The sequence below is a fragment of the Somniosus microcephalus genome, chromosome 7 (assembly GCF_052327205.1).
Source record: "Somniosus microcephalus isolate GS21.2 chromosome 7, FLI_Smic_1.0, whole genome shotgun sequence".
NCBI classification, from domain to species: Eukaryota; Metazoa; Chordata; class Chondrichthyes; order Squaliformes; family Somniosidae; genus Somniosus; species Somniosus microcephalus.
In genome coordinates this window covers 33991819-34012132 of record NC_140993.1, presented here as the reverse complement: position 1 = coordinate 34012132, position 20314 = coordinate 33991819, and the positions used below count along the sequence as shown (strand labels likewise).

General features: G+C 46.4%; 1 protein-coding gene across 7 annotated transcripts in view; it reads left to right on the top strand.

The window, feature by feature from the left end:
* LOC147114602 (receptor-type tyrosine-protein phosphatase mu) overlaps positions 1–17786 on the top strand; it is a 1110132-nt gene extending 1092346 nt beyond the window's left edge. For all 7 annotated transcript variants that reach the window (XM_085992394.1, XM_085992393.1, XM_085992392.1 and 4 more), the window contains 2 exons: positions 4518–4653; positions 12273–17786. In XM_085992394.1, the coding sequence (XP_085848520.1) occupies positions 4518–4653; positions 12273–12326 (190 nt within the window). In that variant the 3' untranslated portion in view covers positions 12327–17786. The remainder of the gene's footprint in view (positions 1–4517; positions 4654–12272) is intronic.
* The last annotated feature ends 2528 nt before the right edge of the window (positions 17787–20314 follow it).

Below are 20314 nucleotides of genomic sequence, written 5' to 3'. Positions count from 1 at the left end.
GTCAACATTGCTGTAGGTCTAGAGTTACATAGAGGCCAGACCAGGTAAGGATGGCAGATTTCCTTCCCTAAAGGATATTAGTGAACCAGATGGGTTTTTACAACAATCCGGTAGTTTCATGGTCACCACTACTGATACTCGCTTTTATTTATTTAATTAACTGAATTAAAATTCCCCAGCTGCCGTGGTGAGATTTGAGCTCATGTCTCTGGATCATTAGTCTAGGCCTCTGGGTTACTAGTCCAGTAACATAACCACTGTCCTATCCTTCCCAACATAGGTGCAGAAAATAGACTTCAACCTGAGTTTAACTGGATGGACCAAATGGCCTATTGTCAGTTGTCCTTGGGCTTCCACTACCTTCAAATCAAATCAACTTTTATTGTCATTGTTAGTGCACAAGTGCAGTACAACGAAATGTAGGCTTGCGGCTCTCGAGAGTGTACATTTAGATTAAGACATTTAAACATTCAACATACATTTGGCTTGTAATACATTAACATAAACATAACCATAGTAAAGTGCATTGGCAGATGTGCAGGCTTTAGAGTTTATTTGTGGAGTTCAGTAGGATGACAGCCCTGGGAAAGAAGCTGTTCCTAAATCTGGTCATACGGGTGCGAATGCATCTGTAGCGTCTCCCAGATGGCAGGAGGGCGAACAGACTGTGGCTGGGGTGGGTAGGGTCTTTGATGATGGACCGTGACCTCCGTAAACAGCGTTTCTGGTATATGTGCTCTATGGTCGGTAGCCGGGTGCCGGTAACAATCTATATGACAAGATAAAAATGCGTTAAGAATGTAAATAATATTTGTGCAGGAATTTGATTGGAAGAGTCTGTTTTTCCATATGGGCTCATCACAAGCACTAATCAGACAAGTGAGAGTAATGAATTGATGCAGTGTTTGTGTGCAAAAGTCCCACATCCACGCAGTAAATAGCAAGGTATGTAGCGCTGCCTGTTGACTGCTTTGTATTCTCAGGCTGCAGTAAGAGAGTGTAATATTACACAATAATGGACTTCAGTCAAACGTTGTATTATCAACTCAAGGATCACAACAATTAGACTGCGACTTGCTTTCTTCATTATTTGACACTTGAGGTCACCTTTGTAACCTTGAGCGATCGCTTACCATTTAAAGCTTGGCGGCTCTAATTTATTTAATTGTAGTTACCATGGAGTAAATTATATTCAGTGGCGAAAATTTTCAGCCTTTTTGTGCGGTTCTGTGTTTCGTGACGTCAGCAATGAATAGTCTCCATTTATTGCCTACCGATATCAACAGCGACAGCAACTTATATTTATATAGCACTTTTAACGTAGTAAAATGTCCCAAGGTGCTTTACAGGAGCTCAATCAGATAAAAAGAATTGACACTGAGCCAAAGAAGGAGACATTAGGACAGGTGACCACTATCTGCTATCTATGAGTCCTAAAGTTACTTTTTACTAGTTTAAACCTATGGGCCGAATTTTAGCACCCAAACACGGGTGGTTGGGGTCGGGTCAGAGGTTAAAAAATGTTAAATCTGAAACCCGACCCCAACCCGCCCACTTCCGGGTTTAACAGAGGCAGAATAAGGGATGGGCAGCCAACCCGCTCCCAGGAGGCAAGTTGGCAATTTTAAATATTTAGTGAGGCTGGCAGCCTCTGATTCAACCTGTTTTACAGGTTTAACTGTGACCTGCCAGGTTTCCCAGGCCTCGGGGAAACCAAACAGCTGAAGGGAGGCGAGGGCAGCTTTGGGGAGAAGGTAAGTGCCTTTACAGCACTGCTTGTGGGCCAGGAGGAGCAGGAGTGCTACCTCCCGGTCCCCCAAGCTCCTCCTCCCATACAAAGACCCCGGGGGTCAGGGATCGGACCAACCCCGAGATTGGACACCCCCTCCAGGGTCGAGAATCCCCCACCGCCCCGGAACGGATACCCGCGCCGGGGTCATGGATTGGACCTACCTGGTCCTGCAGCCTGCTGTGGAGTCCTGCCCACTCAACTGGAAGCCAAGTCTGTCAATCAGGCTGACTTCCGGGCAGGGAACCTGTCAAGGACAAAAGACACACGCTGCAAAGTTAAAACTCCATAGCGTGCGGGGTTCCCATTCAAAACTCTGCCTCTGTAACCCACCCCTGTTAATATGTCTTCTTGTCCCACTCCTATTGTTTAATTTAAAGTTACATTCCAGATGAAACCTTCTATACCTTTCATTATCTTACATAATCTCTATAACAGCACATCGCTGACAGCTTGGACGAAATGTTTAACTTTGCCGTCTGGGCAATAACCTGGCACCCAGTGATTATAGGGTATGCCTAATTTTCATTCCCTTGATTGTTGGAAAGCTCAAGTCTCTCGGGTCTTTCCTCATAACTTTGACCCCCTGACACTAGGAGTCAGCCTGGCGCCTCTTTCCTGCACTACCTCCAAGTGCTTGAATATCTCCCTTGTTTCTTGGAAACCAGAACTGGACACAGGACTCAATGATAGAGGGTGACCAGAGCTTTGTACAGCTTGATCTGTACTTCACGTCATCCTGTATTCTGCTTTTTCACCATTCTGTTGGCTTTGTTGATTGCTGCCCTTCGTTGGTTGGACATATTTAGTGTTGAGTCTACTTAGACACCCAGGACTCCTTCAACTTGAGCATTGTGTGCAGTTTTGGTCGCCCTATCTGAGGAAGGATGTTCTTGCCATGATGGGAGTGCAGCGAAGATTCACCAGACCGATACCTGGGATGGCAAGAATGACGTATGAAGAGAGTTTGGGTCGATTAGGCTTATATTTGCTGGAGTTTAGAAGAATGAGAGGGGATCTCATTGAAACTTATAAAATTCTAACAGGACTAGACAGACTAGAGGCAGGAAGGATGTTCCCGATGGTCGGGGAGTCCAGAACCAGGGGTCACAGTCTAAGGATAAGGGGTAAGCCATTTAGGACAGAGATGAGGAGGAATTTCTTCACCCAGAGAGTGGTGAACCTGTGGAATTCTCTACCACAGAAGGCCGTTGAGGCCAATTCATTAAATATATTCAAGAAGGAGTTAGATATATTTCTTAAGGCTAAAGGGATCAAGGGATATGGGGAGAAAGTAGGGACAGGGTACTGAACTTGGATGATCAGCCATGATCTCATTAAATGGCAGAACAGGCTCGAGGGGCCGAATGGCCTACTCCTGCTCCTATCTTCTATGTTTCTATGTAACTTCATTTGTAGCTATTTCAACACCATTCATTTAGTAGACACAAATGATAATGACCGTGTTTACTCACTGGTGCCTGCTTCTCAGTCAGTCCCACTGAGTGATGTGATCTGAATGTATAATAAATGTTCATGGAGCCAGTGTTTTAATCAGTGCTTTTTAAAAATTTCCCCCTTACTTTCTTGACATTTTTCCTCATGCCCATGGCCTGGGAAAGTCCTTCCCATAGGTGGCTGATGGGATTGAAAGAAGGAAAGATTTGGATTTATATAACACCTTTCACAACCTCAGCACGTCCCAAAGCGCTTCACAGCCAATAAAGCAAAACGAAGTCTCGTCGCTGTTGTAATGTAGGAAACGCAGCAGTTAATTTGCGCACAGCAAGCTCCCACAAACAGCAATGTGATCATGACCAGATAATTTGTTTTAGTGATTTTGGCTGAGGGATAGATATTGTCCAGGACACCGGGGAGGACTACCCTGCACTTCTTCAAAATAGTGCCATTAAACGCCCATAGCGGACATCTTTTCCGTCCACCTGAGAGGGCCGAGGGGGCCTTAGTTTAATGTCTCATCTGAAAGACGGCACCTCCGACAGTGCAGCACTCCCTCAGTACTTGCACGGGAGTATCAGTCTGGATTCTGTGCTCAAGCCTCTGGAGCAGGGATTGAACCCCCAACCTTCTGACTCAGAAGCGAGACTGCTACCAACTGAGCCGCGGCTGGCGCGGCCCAGGACATGATCAACCTCCAAACCTCACCTCCTTCCGACAGGAAAATATGACAGTCCTCAACTCGTCACAGCTCGGATAAGGAACTGAACAGAGTTAGACTGAAACTTGTGTAGCATGAAGTGCTTGCACTCAGTGTTGCTCACGTTTCTCGTGAGCTTTGAAAATATGGCTGCTGCTGCTTTGTGCGAGATAGATTGTGAGTTAATGCAACAATGGATCCCATTTGACAATCTCTTCACTTTGTAGATTAATGAAGGATGAATTAACTTCCAAGATTTATGTGCATTGAGATCTGGACCGTTATATAATAATGACTTGAGCACTAAATAATGTTCAAACATAGAAACATAGACATAGAAACATAGAAGATAGGAGCAGGAGTAGGCCCTTCGAGCCTGCTCCGCCATTCAACGAGATCATGGCTGATCATCCAAACCCTAGCACCGCGTCCCTACACCGACAGCCATCCCACACAAGCCCTATCCCCGTAACCCTGTAACCCCACGTATTTAATCCCCCTGACACTAAGGGCCAATTTTTTTTTATCATGGCCAATCAACCTAACCCGCACATCTTTGGACTTTGACAGGAATGGTGGTGGGCGCAGTGGAGCCTTCTGTGCAATCAATATCGTATGTGAGATGCTTCGACACCAGCGGGCGGTCGATGTGTTCCATGCAGTGAAGACACTGAGAAACAACAAGCCCAATATGGTTGACCTGCTGGTAAGTTCGAACTCTTTACGCAGATGAATCCCTGCAGTCTTTAACTACTCTTCACAGATAACAAGCATGTACCTTTCATCCGCAAGCCTTTTGGCTACTATGATTACACAGTGGGCTAGAACCTCCGTGGGGGCTCCCCAATCTCCCGCTGTAACTTTGGTGGAAGATCAGTAACAGAAGAAAAACGAGAGAACCCCACCCCCTGCGGAAATTTCTTTATCAACAAATGTGTTTTCTTTATATCTCACTTTGGGACAGCTGGGATTAGGGGATTTTGTGGTGTCAGTCAAAATTCTTCCCTCGTCCATTATAATAATTACCATAAAAAGAGTAGGTTACTATCTAACAATTTGTTCCCATCCCATTTTTTCCCTTGTCCATTTTTCCCAGAACACCATGTTTGAGTCCCTCCAATCAGATTTCCGCCCCTGCCACAGTAACGAAACAGCTCTTTTCAAAGTCACAAATGACATCCTTTGTGACTGTGACAAAGGTAAACTATCCCTCCTCTTCCCTCTCGACCTGTCTGCAGCCTTTGACATGGTTGACCACACCATCCTTCTCCAACCCCTACCTTCATTGGCTCAGCAACACTTGTCCTTCTATCTCACTGCAGATGATCCAAGGAATGCTCACCCATTACCTTTTCTCTTTTTTTTTTGCCCGATATCTTCTACTACAACTGTATGTCAATCCTATTCCCACCAAACTGCTGACCACCCAACTTCCTTTTCTGGCTCCCATGTTACATGACATTATTAACGGTTCTCTCTCCTCCGGTACTGTCCCCCTCTCCCTCAAATCTGCCGTCATCACCCCTCTCCTCAAAAAAACAAGTCTTGACCCCTCCATCCTTGCAAACTATCGCCCATCTCCAACCTCCCTTTCCTCTCAAGTCCTTGAACGTGTTGTCGTCTCCCAAATCCGTGCCCATCTTTCCCGCAATTCCATGTTTGAATCCCTCCAATCAGGTTTCCGCCCTTGCCACAGTACCGAAACGGCTCTCATCAAAGTAATAAATGACATCCTTTGTGACTGCGACAAAGGTAAACTATCCCTCCTCGTCCTTCTTGACTTGTCTGCAGCCTTTGACACGGTTGACCACTCCATCCTTCTCCAGCACCACTCCACCGTAGTCCAGCTGGGTGGGACTGCACTCGCCTGGTTCCATTCTTATCTATCTAATCGTAGCCAGAGAATCACCTGCAACGGCTTCTCTTCCCGCTCCTGCATCATTACCTCTGGTGTCCCCCAAAGAACTATCCTTGGCCCCTCCTATTTCTCACCTACATGCTGTCCCTCTGTGATATCTAGTTCTGTTAGAATTTTATAAGTTTCAGAGATCCCCTCTCATTCTTCTAAACTCTAGTGAATATAAGCCTAATCGACCCAATCTCTCCTCATACGTCATTCCTGCCATCCCAGGTATCACTCTATAATGGTGTTAGTGCTATCAGAGGGCTGACGGGGTGATTGTTTCCCTCCAAACATTAAATGGTAAGCAGCATTCAGATTCTGGTGAGAGAATATCTGCTCACGGGTGCTCGCTCAACTCCATTGTTCCCAGGGAAGCGGGAGGTTGTGTCGTATCTTCCTGAGCATCCACCCGCACATCTATATATATAAAAGGATCCGTCCGTCTGTCTGTCTGTCTGTCTGTCCGCTATACACTCAAAAGTTATAGAGCGTACCTACACATATGTTATATCAAAAGAAAGCTTATGATTAGGGGAGTCTCATAGGCATATTTACATTTTGGTCAGACAAAAATTGTTCGGACAGTATACAAAAAACGTTCAAAAATCCGCTCATTAGCGGTTGACCAATCCTACCGCTCATTAGCGTTGAGTGATGTGATGGTTGACCAATCCTACAGTTCAGTGACCTGATGGTTGACCAATCGGTGCATCACGGGGGCGTTTCATGGCGTGTGTGGGCGGGGCCTAATCTTTCAAACTGCCGTTAATTCGGCCATCTTTACCTCAGCTTTTAGTTTTATTCACATTTTAACAGCTTCATTTTTCCCGCTTTGTGTGTGTGTGTGGAGGGGATTTTTTTGTTGCTCAGCTCTGTTTGTGGCCGTGGGCTGGGGACTCGGGCTTTCCCCCCCTCGACTAGGCTGCAGGCAAGCTGCTGCGACGGTCCGGAGCGGGACCCACCGCGCACGGCCTTCCCCGTGGCTTCAATCGCGCAGCCCGAGAGCCCGACCAAAAGTGAGCAGGGCTCCGGGTCACCAAGGCCCCACACCCCCCTTTCCCCCTCTCCCCCCACCCCCTTTCCCCCTCCCCCCCACCCCCTTTCCCCCACCCCCCCCTTTCCTCCCCCCACACCCCCCCCTTTCCTCCCCCCACACCCCCCCCTTTCCTCCCCCCACACACCCCCCCTTTCCTCCCCCCACACCCCCCCCTTTCCTCCCCCCACACACCCCCCCCTTTCCTCCCCCCACACCCCCCCCTTTCCTCCCCCCACACACCCCCCCTTTCCTCCCCCCACACCCCCCCTTTCCTCCCCCCACACACCCCCCCTTTCCTCCCCCACACACCCCCCCTTTCCTCCCCCCACACACCCCCCCTTTCCTCCCCCCACACACCCCCCCCTTTCCTCCCCCCACACACCCCCCCCTTTCCTCCCCCCACACACCCCACCCTTTCCTCCCCCCACACACCCCCCCCTTTCCTCCCCCCACACACCCCCCCTTTCCTCCCCCCACACACCCCCCCTTTCCTCCCCCCACACACCCCCCCTTTTCTCCCCCCACACACCCCCCCCTTTCCTCCCCCCACACACCCCCCCTTTCCTCCCCCCACACCCCCCCCTTTCCTCCCCCCACACACCCCCCTTTCCTCCCCCCACACACCCCCCCTTTCCTCCCCCCACACCCCCCCCTTTCCTCCCCCCACACACCCCCCCCTTTCCTCCCCCCACACCCCCCCCTTTCCTCCCCCCACACACCCCCCCTTTCCTCCCCCCACACACCCCCCCTTTCCTCCCCCCACGCACCCTCCTTTCCTCCCCGCACACAGCCCCCCTTTCCCCCCACACCCCCCCTTTCCCCCCCACACACACACACTTTCCCCCCGACACCCCCTTTCCCCAACACCCCTTTCCCCCCGACACCCCCCCTTTCCGCCCCACACCACCCCCCTTTCCCCCCGACACGCACCCCCTTTCCCCCCAACACCTTTCCCCCCACCCCCCCTTTCCCCCCCACACACCTCCCCCTTTCCCCCCACACACCCCCCCTTTCCTCCCCCACACACCCCCCCTTTCCTCCCCCCACACACCCCCCCTTTCCTCCCCCCACACACCCCCCCTTTCCTCCCCCCACGCACCCTCCTTTCCTCCCCCCACACAGCCCCCCTTTCCCCCCACACCCCCCCTTTCCCCCCCACACACACACACTTTCCCCCCGACACCCCCTTTCCCCAACACCCCTTTCCCCCCGACACCCCCCCTTTCCGCCCCACACCACCCCCCTTTCCCCCCGACACGCACCCCCTTTCCCCCCAACACCTTTCCCCCCACCCCCCCTTTCCCCCCCACACACCTCCCCCTTTCCCCCCACACACACCACCTTTCCCCCCCAACACCCCTTCCCTCTCTCTCTCTCCTTCCCTCTCTCTCTCTCTCTCTCTCTCCTTTCCTCTCTCTCTCTCTCTCTCCTTTCCTCTCTCTCTCTCCTTTCCTCTCTCTCCCTCCCCCTCTCTCTTTCCCTCTCTCTCTCTCCCCCCCAGTCTCTCTCTCTCTCTCCCCCCCAGACTCTCTCTCCCCCAGTCTCTCTCTCTCTCTCCCCCAGTCTCTCTCTCTTTCTCTTCCCCCCTGTCTCTCTCTTCTCCCCCCAGTCTCACTCTCTCTTCCCCCCCAGTCTCTCTCTCCCCCCCAGTCTCTCTCTCTCTCTTCCCCCCACTCTCTCTTTCCCCCCCCCCCCCGTCTCTCTCTTCTCCCCCAAGTCTCTCTCTTGATCCCCGGGCCTCTCTCCCCCCCGCCAGCCTCTCTCTCTCTCTTTCCCTCTCTCTCTCTCTTTCTCCCTCCCACACAGACAGACAAACTCATTTATATATATATATAAAAATTATTTCTACTTTTTTCATAACAACATGCCCTCAAAAAACCCTCGGCACCGCCGGGCACTCCAGCTAGTGTTCTATAACGATATGCTGCGGGATTCATTCTCAGTCGGTGTCAGCGATTCTCGTGAGTGTGGACAGTGAGTATCGGCAGCTTTTTTTGACCATGTGGGCATCACAGATGGGCTCACCTCCTGGCCACACATGTGGACATTTCTAGCGGATTGCCATTAGGACTGCGACCACTAGCTGATTTTTTTTTCCTTTCCCAGCTTGGTATTTGTTTCTATTGCAAATGAAAAAGACAGTCAGTACTGTGAAAATGCTAAGTTTATTGGCATTCAAAATTTGAAGTACTATAAAAGTCTGGGAATTATAGTAACCTCCCTACCAGAAAGCATGTGTGTGTGGACATAAGGGAGTTGACATTCCTCTTGTGCTATTTTTAGTGCACTGACGAATGTGTCAAACGCCTATTTGTACAAAGGAATGTTAATCCCCGGGTAAGAACAGAATCAGGTTAACCTGTGATGTTTCACATGGTTGAGTAGATTCCCAGCATAATGGCTAGACTCACATTTGAAGAATATGAGCAATGTCTGGAGAACAGGCCCGTGGAATCACATCGAGCATGAGTTATTGACTTCAACAACAATAATAATAACATATAGCACCTTCAACATAATAAAATGTCCCAAGGCGCTTCACAGGAGTGTTATAAAACAACATTTGACACAGAGCCACATAAGGAGATATTAGGGCAGATGATCAAAAGCTTGGTCAAAGAGCTTTAAGGAGCGTCTTAAAGGAGGAAAGAGAGGCAGAGGGGTTTAGGGAGGGAATTCCAGAGCTTAAGGCCTTGGCAGCTGAAGGCACGGCCACCAATGGTGGAGCAATTAAAACCGGGAATGCTCAAGGGGCCAAAATTAGAGGAGCGCAGATATCTCGGAGGGTTGTAGGGCTGGAGGAGATTACAGAGCTACGGAGGGGTGAGGCCATGCAGGGATTTGAAAACAAGGATGAGAATTTTGAAATCGAAGCGTTGCTTAACTGGGAGCCAATGTAGGTCAGCGAGTACAGGGGTGATGGGTGAATGGGACATGGTGCGAATTAGGACACAATTTAGAGACAGTGAAGAAGTCAAGAGAGATGGTGGTGAGGTGTCTCTAAATTGTCAGACTGCTTGTCAATACTGGATGAGTAGAAATTTCCTCCAGTTAAATATTGGGAAGACCAAAGCCATTGTCTTCGGTCCCCGCCACAAACTCCGTTCCCTAGCCACCGACTCTATCCCTCTCCCTGGCAACTGTCTGAGGCTGAACCAGACTGTTCGTAACCTTGGTGTCATATTTGACCCCGAGATGTGCATCCGATCACATATCCGCACCATCACTAAGACCGCTTATTTCCATCTCCGGAATATTGCCCGACTCCGCCCCTGCCTCAGCTCATCTAGCGCTGAAACCCTCATCCTTGCCTTTGTTACCTCCGGACTATTCCAACGCACTCCTGGCCGGCCTCCCACATTCTACCCTCCGTAAACTTGAGCTCACCCACAACTCTGCTGCCCGTGTCCTAATTCGCACCATGTCCCATTCACCCATCACCCCTGTACTCGCTGACCTACATTGGCTCCCAGTTAAGCAATGCTTCGATTTCAAAATTCTCGTCCTTGTTTTCAAATCCCTGCATGGCCTCGCCCCTCCGTAGCTCTGTAATCTCCTCCAGCCCTACAACCCTCCGAGATATCTGCGCTCCTCTAATTTTGGCCCCTTGAGCATCCCCGGTTTTAATTGCTCCACCATTGGTGGCCGTGCCTTCAGCTGCCAAGGCCTTAAGCTCTGGAATTCCCTCCCTAAACCCCTCTGCCTCTCTTTCCTCCTTTAAGACGCTCCTTAAAGCTCTTTGACCAAGCTTTTGATCATCTGCCCTAATATCTCCTTATGTGGCTCGGTGTCAAATGTTGTTTTATAACACTCCTGTGAAGCGCCTGGGACATTTTATTATGTTAAAGGTGCTATATGTTATTATTATTGTTGTTGAAGTCAATAACTCATGCTCGATGTGATTCCACGGGCCTGTTCTCCAGACATTGCTCATATTCTTCAAATGTGAGTCTAGCCATTATGCTGGTAATCTACTCAACCATGTGAAACATCACAGGTTAACCTGATTCTGTTCTTACCTGGGGATTAACATTCCTTTGTACAAATAGGCATTTGACACATTCGTCAGTGCACTAAAAATAGCACAAGAGGAATGTCAACTCCCTTATGTCCACACACACATGCTTTCTGGTAGGGAGGTTACTATAATTCCCAGACTTTTATAGTACTTCAAATTTTGAATGCCAATAAACGTAGCATTTTCACAGTACTGTCTTTTTAATTTGCAATAGAAACAAATACCAAGCTTGGGAAAGGAAAAAAAAAATCAGCTAGTGGTCGCAGTCCTAATGGCAATCCGCTAGAAATGTCCACATGTGTGGTCAGGTGAGCCTATCTGTGAAGCCCACATGGTCAAAAAAAGCTGCCGATACTCACTGTCCACACTCACGAGAATCGCTGACACCGACTGAGAGTGGATCCCGCAGCACATCGTTATAGAACATGTGCGGGTGGATGCTCAGGAAGATACGACACAACTTCCCGCTTCCCTGGGAACAGTGGAGTTGAGTGAGCACCAGTGAGCAGATATTCTCTCACCAGAATCTGAATGCTGCTTACCATTTAATGTTTGGAATGAAACAATCACCCCATCAGCCCTCTGATAGCACTAACACCATTATTGAGTGATACCTGGGATGGCAAGAATGACATATGAGGAGAGATTGGGTTGATTAGGCTTATATCCACTAGAGTTTAGAAGAATGAGAGGGGATCTCTGAAACTTATAAAATTCTAACAGAACTAGACAGACTAGATGCAGGAAGGATGTTCCCGATGGCAGGGGGAGTCCAGAACCAGGGGTCACCATCTAAGGATAAGGGGTAAGCCATTTAGGACAGAGATGAGGAGGAATTTCTTCACCCAGAGAGTGGTGGGCCTGTGGAATTCTCTACCACAGAAGGCAGTTGAGGCCAATTCATTAAATATATTCAAGAAGGAGTTAAATATATTTCTTAAGGCTAAAGGGATCAAGGGATATGGGGAGAAAGCAGGGACAGGGTACTGAATTTGGATGATCAGCCATGATCTCATTAAATGGCGGAACAGGCTCGAGGGGCCGAATGGCCTACTCCTGCTCCTATCTTCTATGTTTCTATGTTTTTATTTTGCAAGGCTGGGCTTCGGCTTGGAGTGGCGCTCACCGGATAATCGCTGTTCACCTTCATGCCCAATTTTCCGATCAGTATCAGGAGCCTTTACCTCACAGAATTTACCCTCACAAGTGAAATCACCTTACACTGGCGTAAACTGTGTCGTATAATTCGCCTATTACTTGGCCTCTTGACCCAACAATGGCCCATGGCATTGAAAGATTTAAAGAGGGATCAAATATCACATGAGGAAAAGGGTTCAGTCAAAATGTTTAACTGCGTTTGTCTTTCAGGATCAGTATAAGTTCTGCTACGAGGTGGCGATTGAGTGTTTGAATTCCGGTTGATCCAGACTCAGCAGATTCCGTGGCAGCTGAAGAGTCCCATCTCGTCCACATCCGGAAAACAACTCCCCGACTCCTGGTAAACTGTGACAAGAGAGCTTCGAATCAACGGCCATCAGTTGTACAAGCCAAGGCTTCTCTTTGTTTTTATTCCACAAACTGGGTCCCTTCTGGGAGCTCACAGAGAGAGACTGTAAAAATCTGCTTGCACTGCCAACAATTACTTTAATCCAGCAGCTCTCTATACTGCAGCTGTTCGATATTTAAAATGAAACCGGTATTCATACTAAATGTATACACATTATTCAGAGCATTGTTAGTTAGCTGGTGTAATTAAAGAGCACAATTTTTTATTTAAAATGCGAAATATTCTACTGGCAGTCCAGAGGAGTTGACTAATACCAAGAGTGAAAATTAGGAATTGACCCCCATCCGACCTGTTTTCTTGGCTCTAAGTGCAATTTCAAGCTATAATCTTTCTGCCAACACTGAGACTGTGTCCTCCCCCACTCTCACTCCCTGATCAGGGACCTTTCCATTTTTTCCCATGTAAAATATTCTGCAGTCAGTGCACTTGATGCCATTTTATTCTGTACATGAACAAGTTGAGACCTAAAGCCACAATTCCTTCACAGTCACCATTTCTTGTTGTTTCTTTTTAGTTCCAATTTCCTTTCCTCATTTTACACACTTAAACGTTCTTTCTTCCTCCCTCCAACTTCCACCTACCTTCATTTTTTCTGACGACGTCTCTGTGAAGCACATTTGGATTTTTTTTCCTGCATTAAAGGCGCTATGTTAGTGCAAGTTGTTGTTGTTGCAGGAACATAGGAAGAGGAGAAGGTCATTCAACCACTCAAGCATTCTTCTGCCATTCAGTTAGACCGTGGCTGATCTGTACCTCAACTCCATTGACCCACCTTTGCTCCACAGCTCTTACCGAACAAAAACCTATCAATCTCAGTCTGAAAAATTATTTCAATTGACTCAGCCCGTGACTGTCTTTTGGGCGAGCGAGTTTCAGATTTCCACTACCCTTTGTGTGGAAAAAGTGCACCTTGATTTCACTCCTAAATGGCCTGGCTCTAAATTTAAGATTATACCCTCTTTTTCAGGATTCCCCCAGCAGAGGAAATAGTTTCTCTGTATCTACTTGGCACAGGCACGATGGGCCGAATGGCCTCCTTCTCTGCTGTATGATTCTATCCTATCAAACCTCTTTATTATTTTGAAGATCTCAGTTAGACCACCCCTCAAGATTTTAAACTCAAAAGGACTATAAACCATGTTTATGCAACTTGTTAACCCTTTAAGCCCTGGTATTAGTCTGGAGAATCTGCCAATATATCTTTTTTGAGGTTTGGTGCCCAAAACTGAATGTAGTCCACCAGATGGGGTCTGACCAAGGCTCTGTACAACTGAAGCATCACTTCCTCACTTTGGTATTCCCACCCCCCTTGAGATAAAGATAAACATCCCATTAGGGTTTTTGAATGCTGGAAGGGGGAATGATTCTGCCAGCAGCCCCAGCTGGTGCTGAACGGGCAATGAGCAGCCCTCCACTGGATGCTGGTGCTTGAAATTCTGGTTATGGTGATCCTGGCAAATTGTAAACAATGCTACTGGAACACTAGGAATTTAAATAGTTAACTCCGTTCCCTCGGCATCAATTCCAACCCCTTCCCTGGCCACTGTCTCAGGCTGAGCCAGACTGTTCGCAAGCTCGGTGCCTTATTTGACCCTGAGCTGAGCTTCCGACCCCAGATCCTCTCCATCAGCAAAACCGCCTACTTCCACCTCTGTAATAACGCCCGTCTCCACACCTGCCTCCACCCATCTGCTGCTGAAACCCTCAACCATAAGAACATAACAAATAGAAGCAGGAATAGGCTACTTGGCCCCTCAAGCCTGCTCCGCCATTCAATAAGATCATGGCTGATCTTGGGCTCAAAGCCACTTCCCCGTCCGCTCCCCATAACCCTTCACTCCCCTATCTTGCAAAAATTTGTCTATCTCCACCTTAAATGTATTTAATGACCCAGCCTCCACAGCTCTCTGGGGCAGAGATTTCCACAGATTTACGACCCTCTGAGAGAAGAAATTCCTCCTTATCTCAGTTCTAAAAGGGCGACCCTTTATTCTAAAACTGTGCCCCTGCCTTCTAGATTTCCCCATGAGGGGAAACATCCTCTCTGCATCTACCTTGTCGAGCCCCCTCAGTATCTTATATGTTTCAATAAGATCACCTCTCATTCTCCTAAATTCCAATGAGTATAGGCCCAGCCTGCTCAACCTTTCTTCATTAGTCAACCCCCTTATCTCTGGAATTAACCGAGTGAATCGTCTCTGAACTGCCTCCAATGCACGTATATCCTTCCTTAAATAAGGAGACCAAAACTGTATGCAGTACTCAAGGTGTGGTCTCACCATTACCCTGTACAGTTGTAGCAGGACTTCACTGCTTTTATACTCCAACCCCTTTGAAATAAAGGCCAACATTCCATTTGCTTTTTTGATTATTTGCTGTACCTGCATGCTAACTTTTTGTGTTTCATACACAAGGACCCCCAGGTCCCTCTGAACTGTAGCATTTTGTAATCTCTCTCCATTTAAATAATAATTTGCTTTTTTATTTTTCCTGCCAAAGTGGATAACCTCGCACTTTCCCACATTATACTCCATCTGCCAAATGTTTGCCCACTCACTTAGCCTGTCTATATCCCTTTGCAGGTTATTTGAGTCCTCTGCACAACTTGCTTTCCCATCTTTGTATCATCTGCAAACTTGACTACATTACACTCGGTCCCTTCATCCAAGTCATTAATATAGATTGTAAATAGTTGAGGCCCCAGCGCCGATCCCTGTGGCATCCCACTAGTTACCGTTTGCCAACCGGAAAATGACCCATTTAACCCGACTCTCTGCTTTCTGTTAGTTAGCCAATTCTCTAGCCATGCTAATATATTACCCCCAATTCCGTGAGCTCTTATCTTATGCAGTAACCTTTTATGTGGCACCTTATCGAATGCCTTCTGGAAATCTAAATACACCACATCCACTGGTTCACCTTTGTCCACCCTGCTTGTTACCTCCTCAAAGAACTCCAGCAAGTTTGTTAAACATGATTCCCCTTTCATAAAACCATGCTGACTCTGCTTGACTGCATTATGATTTTCCAAATGCCCTGCTACTGCTTCCTTAATGAAGGACTCCAGCATTTTCCCAACGACAGATGTTAGGCTAACTGGTCTATAGTTTCCTGCTTTCTGTCTGCCTCCTTTCTCAAATAGGGGTGTTACATTTGCGGTTTTCCAATCCGCTGGGACCTCTCCAGAGTCCAGGGAATTTTGGTATATTGCGACCAATGCATCCACTATCTCTGCAGCCACTTCTTTTAAGACCCTGGGATGCAGGCCAACTGGTCCAGGGGACTTGTCATCTTTTAGTCCCATTATTTTACCAAGTACTATTTCCTTAGTGATTGTCTTTAGTTCCCCCCTCCCTGTGGCCCCCTTGATTATCCATTATTGGGATGTTGTTAGTGTCTTCTACCATGAAGACAGATACAAACTATTTGTTCAGAGTCTCTGCCATGCTTTTGTTAGCTCCAGACTCCGCTGTCCCAATGCTCGCCTGGCCGGCCTCTGATCTTCCAGCCACTGTACACCTGAGCTCATCCAAAACTCTGCTGCCCGTATCGTAACTCAAACCAAGTCACATTCACCCATCACCCCTGTGTTCGCTGACTCTCCACCTCTCTCCCCTCCTTAAGACCTACCCGTTTGACCAAGGTTTTGGTCACCTGCCCTAATTGGCTCAGTGTCAATTTTTTTTTTGTATGATTACGCGAAGCGTCTCGGAATGTTTTACTACGTTAAAGGCGCTATATAAATGCAAGTTGTTGTTGTAAATGAGTTGATCTCGCATTAACCAGCAAGGTCAGCTCTTTCATATGTAAACACACAGAGTGCTCTATAGGGCTTATATTATCAGCCCCCTAGTGTCCTTTACTCTATTCTGTCCATGGAGATGAATCCAGTGAAAGGCATTGTTATTCCTGGACTGTGGCAAATATACCTGAGGCCTGACATGGAGTCCTAAGTTGGAAAATAATTAAATGGAAGAAAAACGATTAAAAATAAATAATTTAAATTAGAACTGTACCCACAGTTAGAACTACTACTTTAAGGTTGCGACTGATGGCCCTTATTCACTATGGCCTGTACATTAAGTTCTCTGGGCCTCCTGTTATATTTTACGCATTCAGTGTCCCATAAACATGCTTATTCTCTTCTTTGTATCTACTCATACCCAATGACGTCCTTGTGCAGTACCGAAAAGTGTTGTCAAGTCACCCTTCCATACCAATATTAAAGCCCAATTCCTTCAAACTGCTGCTGAGAGGTCCTGTTATTGGCACTAGGATTCTCTAGTATGTGCACTTAAGTTTCCACCATCAATGCTGTTCCATCAAACCCTCTCTTTATCTGTACTACTACCTGTGGAAGATAACGCCACCAGGTAGTAGAATCCATGAAGTAGATTTTACATCTTTGTGGAAAGGATGGATTTTGACTGGACAAACAAACTTTTCTCATTTCATCCTTTCTCACAATCTTCTGAAATTATCAGCATTTGGTGTTTTCCTGCTCTCCAGTTATTTTGCTATTGGATCAAAAAGGAAAGACTCTGAACCATTTTGAAGTAAAAGTAACCAATTGTCTGAAGAAATGGCTGAGAAGCAAAACATGTTAAAAGCTGTGTTTTTAAAAAAAATGATAAATACATTGTAAAGCTCCAGTTCCTCAACACAACTTACTGGCCCACTGGCTTTATGTAAATAGATTCAAGCGGAGACCAATATCTCAGAATTAGCCCCTGATGAGGCTTTATTTGTATCAGTATTATCAGTTAGCTCTGGTGTTAGTCAACTTCTGATGATGAATTAGATTGCTTGTGGTGCTGGGTCACTGAACACATCTCTGTTCGAGGCACAGTATACATTTCCATTTTGTGGAGAATACAGTTCTTGGTTACCTTTATAATCCTTATATTCAAAAAAAAATAACATTTAGTGTAAGTGGCTGATATAGACCTAACGGACCATTTCTAAGTGTAAAGTTTTCTGTTCCTTTTGTTCTGTTGTGATAGTTACCCTTTATCGTTTCACTTGCTTGTCAACTTAGACTTATCGCTGAGTGCAGCTGCAACAACAAAAGCCAGAAGTTAGTCTGACCCTAAATGAATGAGCCAAAGCTTTTTCTTTTCTTCATTTGTTTATATTGTAAATATTTATGAATCATCTGATTATTTATTCATGAAGAAAACTCCTTTTGTGAAGCACAGTGAGTGACAATCATTTTTCCGGAAACCTTAGTATTGTCCACAGAATGATATTGTCAACTTTTTGTTTATCTTGTATTACAGTAGTTGATTGTTCAATAAAGAATTATCAGACTAGCATTCTGGATGTCAATCGCTGGTGCTATATCTTCCCTCTTCTGTTGTCTTCCTGCTGTGACACTGTTAATGCAAATATATAATTCAAAGCCATGGTCCATTTCCTCAAGAAATTTATCATGGGCCAAAATGTTCATATCTCATCCAAAATGAGTTTAGTAATCAATAGTTCACTGCTTTCAAATACCACAACGTTCTAGATTAATGGGTTGAATTTAAGAAGATGATGATTAGGATATATAATTCTGCTAGATAAATTTGTGGTGAAATTTCTGTTACAATCATGGAGCCATTTATCAAATTTGGAGTCTGTCATAGATTCTTTACAGAATGCTGCAGGTTTTTTTTTTCATTCTTCCTCCAAGTACGTCCCCAGACTAACTTTTGGTTGATGTATCAGAATCCGTACCTGTTCAAAACATATCTTCCCAGCTCTCTTTGGGTAGCTTATTGGGTGAATGCACTGACTGGTGGAGCATTAACCAATACAGCCCAGGAAAATCCCAAGTTTGATCTCTGGTCTCAACTCTGACAATGTGGGCATGCCTCAGTGTCCCAGGGCAAGGCTGAGAAATACACAAACACTCTGGATCACACAGCAAGCAATTAGGAAGGCAAATGGCATGTTGGCCTTTATTGCAAGGGGGTTGGCGTACAAGAGTAAGGAAGTCTTGCTACAATTGTACAGGGCTTTGGTGAGACCACACCTGGAGTGCTGTGCACAGTTTTGGTCTCCTGAGAAAGGACATGCATGCCTTAGAGGCAGTGCAACAACAGTTCACTAGATTGATCCTTGGGATGAGAGGGTTGTCCTATGAGGAGAGATTGAGCCTATACTCTCTGGAATTTAGAAGAATGAGAGGTGATCTCATTGAAACATATAAGATTCTGAGGGGGATTGACAGGGTCGATGCTGAGAGATTGTTTCCCCTGGCTGGAGAGCCTAGAACTAGGGGGCACAGTCTCAGGATAAGGGGTCGGCCATTAAAGACTAAGATGAGGAGGAATTTCTTCACTCAGCGGTTTGTGAATCTTTGGAATTCTCTACCCAAAAGGGCTGTGGATGCTGAGTCGTTGAGTATATGCAGGGCTGAGATAGATAGATTTTTGGACTCTAGGGGAATCAAGGGATATGGGGATCGGATGGGAAAATGGAGTTGAGGTCGAAAATCAGCCATGACCTTATTGGCGGAGCAGGCTCGAGGGGCCGTATGGCCTACTCCTGCTCCTTATGTTCTTATTCATAAAGCGCCTTTCACGGCCTCAGGACATCCCAAAGCACTTTACAATCAATTAAGCACTTTTTGAAGTGTAGCCACTGTTGTAATGTAGGAATTGCAGCAGCCAATCTGCGCACAGCAAACCCCCACAAACAGCAATGCGATAATCTGCTTTATAGAGACGTTGATTGAGGAATAAATATTGGCCAGGACACCAGGGATAACTCCCCTGCTCTTCTTCGAAATAGTACCATAGGGTCTTTTACGTCCACCCAAGAGGGCAGATGGGGCCTCGGTTTGACGTCTCATCTGAAAGGTGGCACCTCCGACAGTGCGGCACTCCTTCAGTACTGCACTGGAGTGTCAGCCTAGAGTTTTGTGCTCAAGTCTCTGGAGTGGGAATTGAACCGATAACCTTCTGACCCAGAGGCGAGGGTGCTACCAACTGAGCCACAGCTGACACAAGAAGCAAAGAAAGTCAATATGAGAGCAAATCAGTGGAGAGCAGTTTAAAGTGACAAACAAGAATTAACAAAATCAATTCATCATTTCTCAATCCAACCGAGGTTATTTCAAATGACCCCAGACTATTAATTGTGTTTTGTTTAAACACATTGACTGAGATGATTGTAGCAATAGGATAGACATTGAGTTTAGTATACAACACGAAAAGTTAAAACATGTATTTTACTATTTAAATTAATCCTTTCCGCTGGATTTGATTTTCAAAAGCAGCCTAACTAATCAGGAAGTGAAAGCTTCACATTTTAAGAGCCACCGTCAATCTTTGCTCCTTATTTCTGTTTCTACTGAACAGGAGAACTAAGAATGTTCAACTTTTCTCTGAAAAATTAAAATGTCATTGTTCGTGTGCAGTTTAAATATTGTAGGATGTGAGGGCCCATCAGATGGCAAATGATTTGACAAAACATCAAGTCATTTATGATGGCTATCGGAACAATGGTATAAGATTGTTTGGAGGGCGAAGGGCTTTTATTCTAATTTGGAGGTGTGGCTTTGTTGCTGGAGGTGAGCATTAGTCCCTATGAGCTCCATGTAACGAACTTGCTACAGCCACAGTGAGGAGTAACTATTACAGTGTGACCTATGTGCTCATCCAGTCATCCTGCACAGGAAAAAAAACTGTGTGTCGTAGAATACATTGTTCAACCTTAGCAGCAAAATTAAATTGAAATGTCTCTGTAGTCAGGTTTATAGCATGATGGAGGTCTGTAATTAGGTTTCTCAGTGCTCTAGCTGCAGGTGATGTATGGGGGGCGTGAGTTGATATAAAAATAGCCTAAAAAGGAA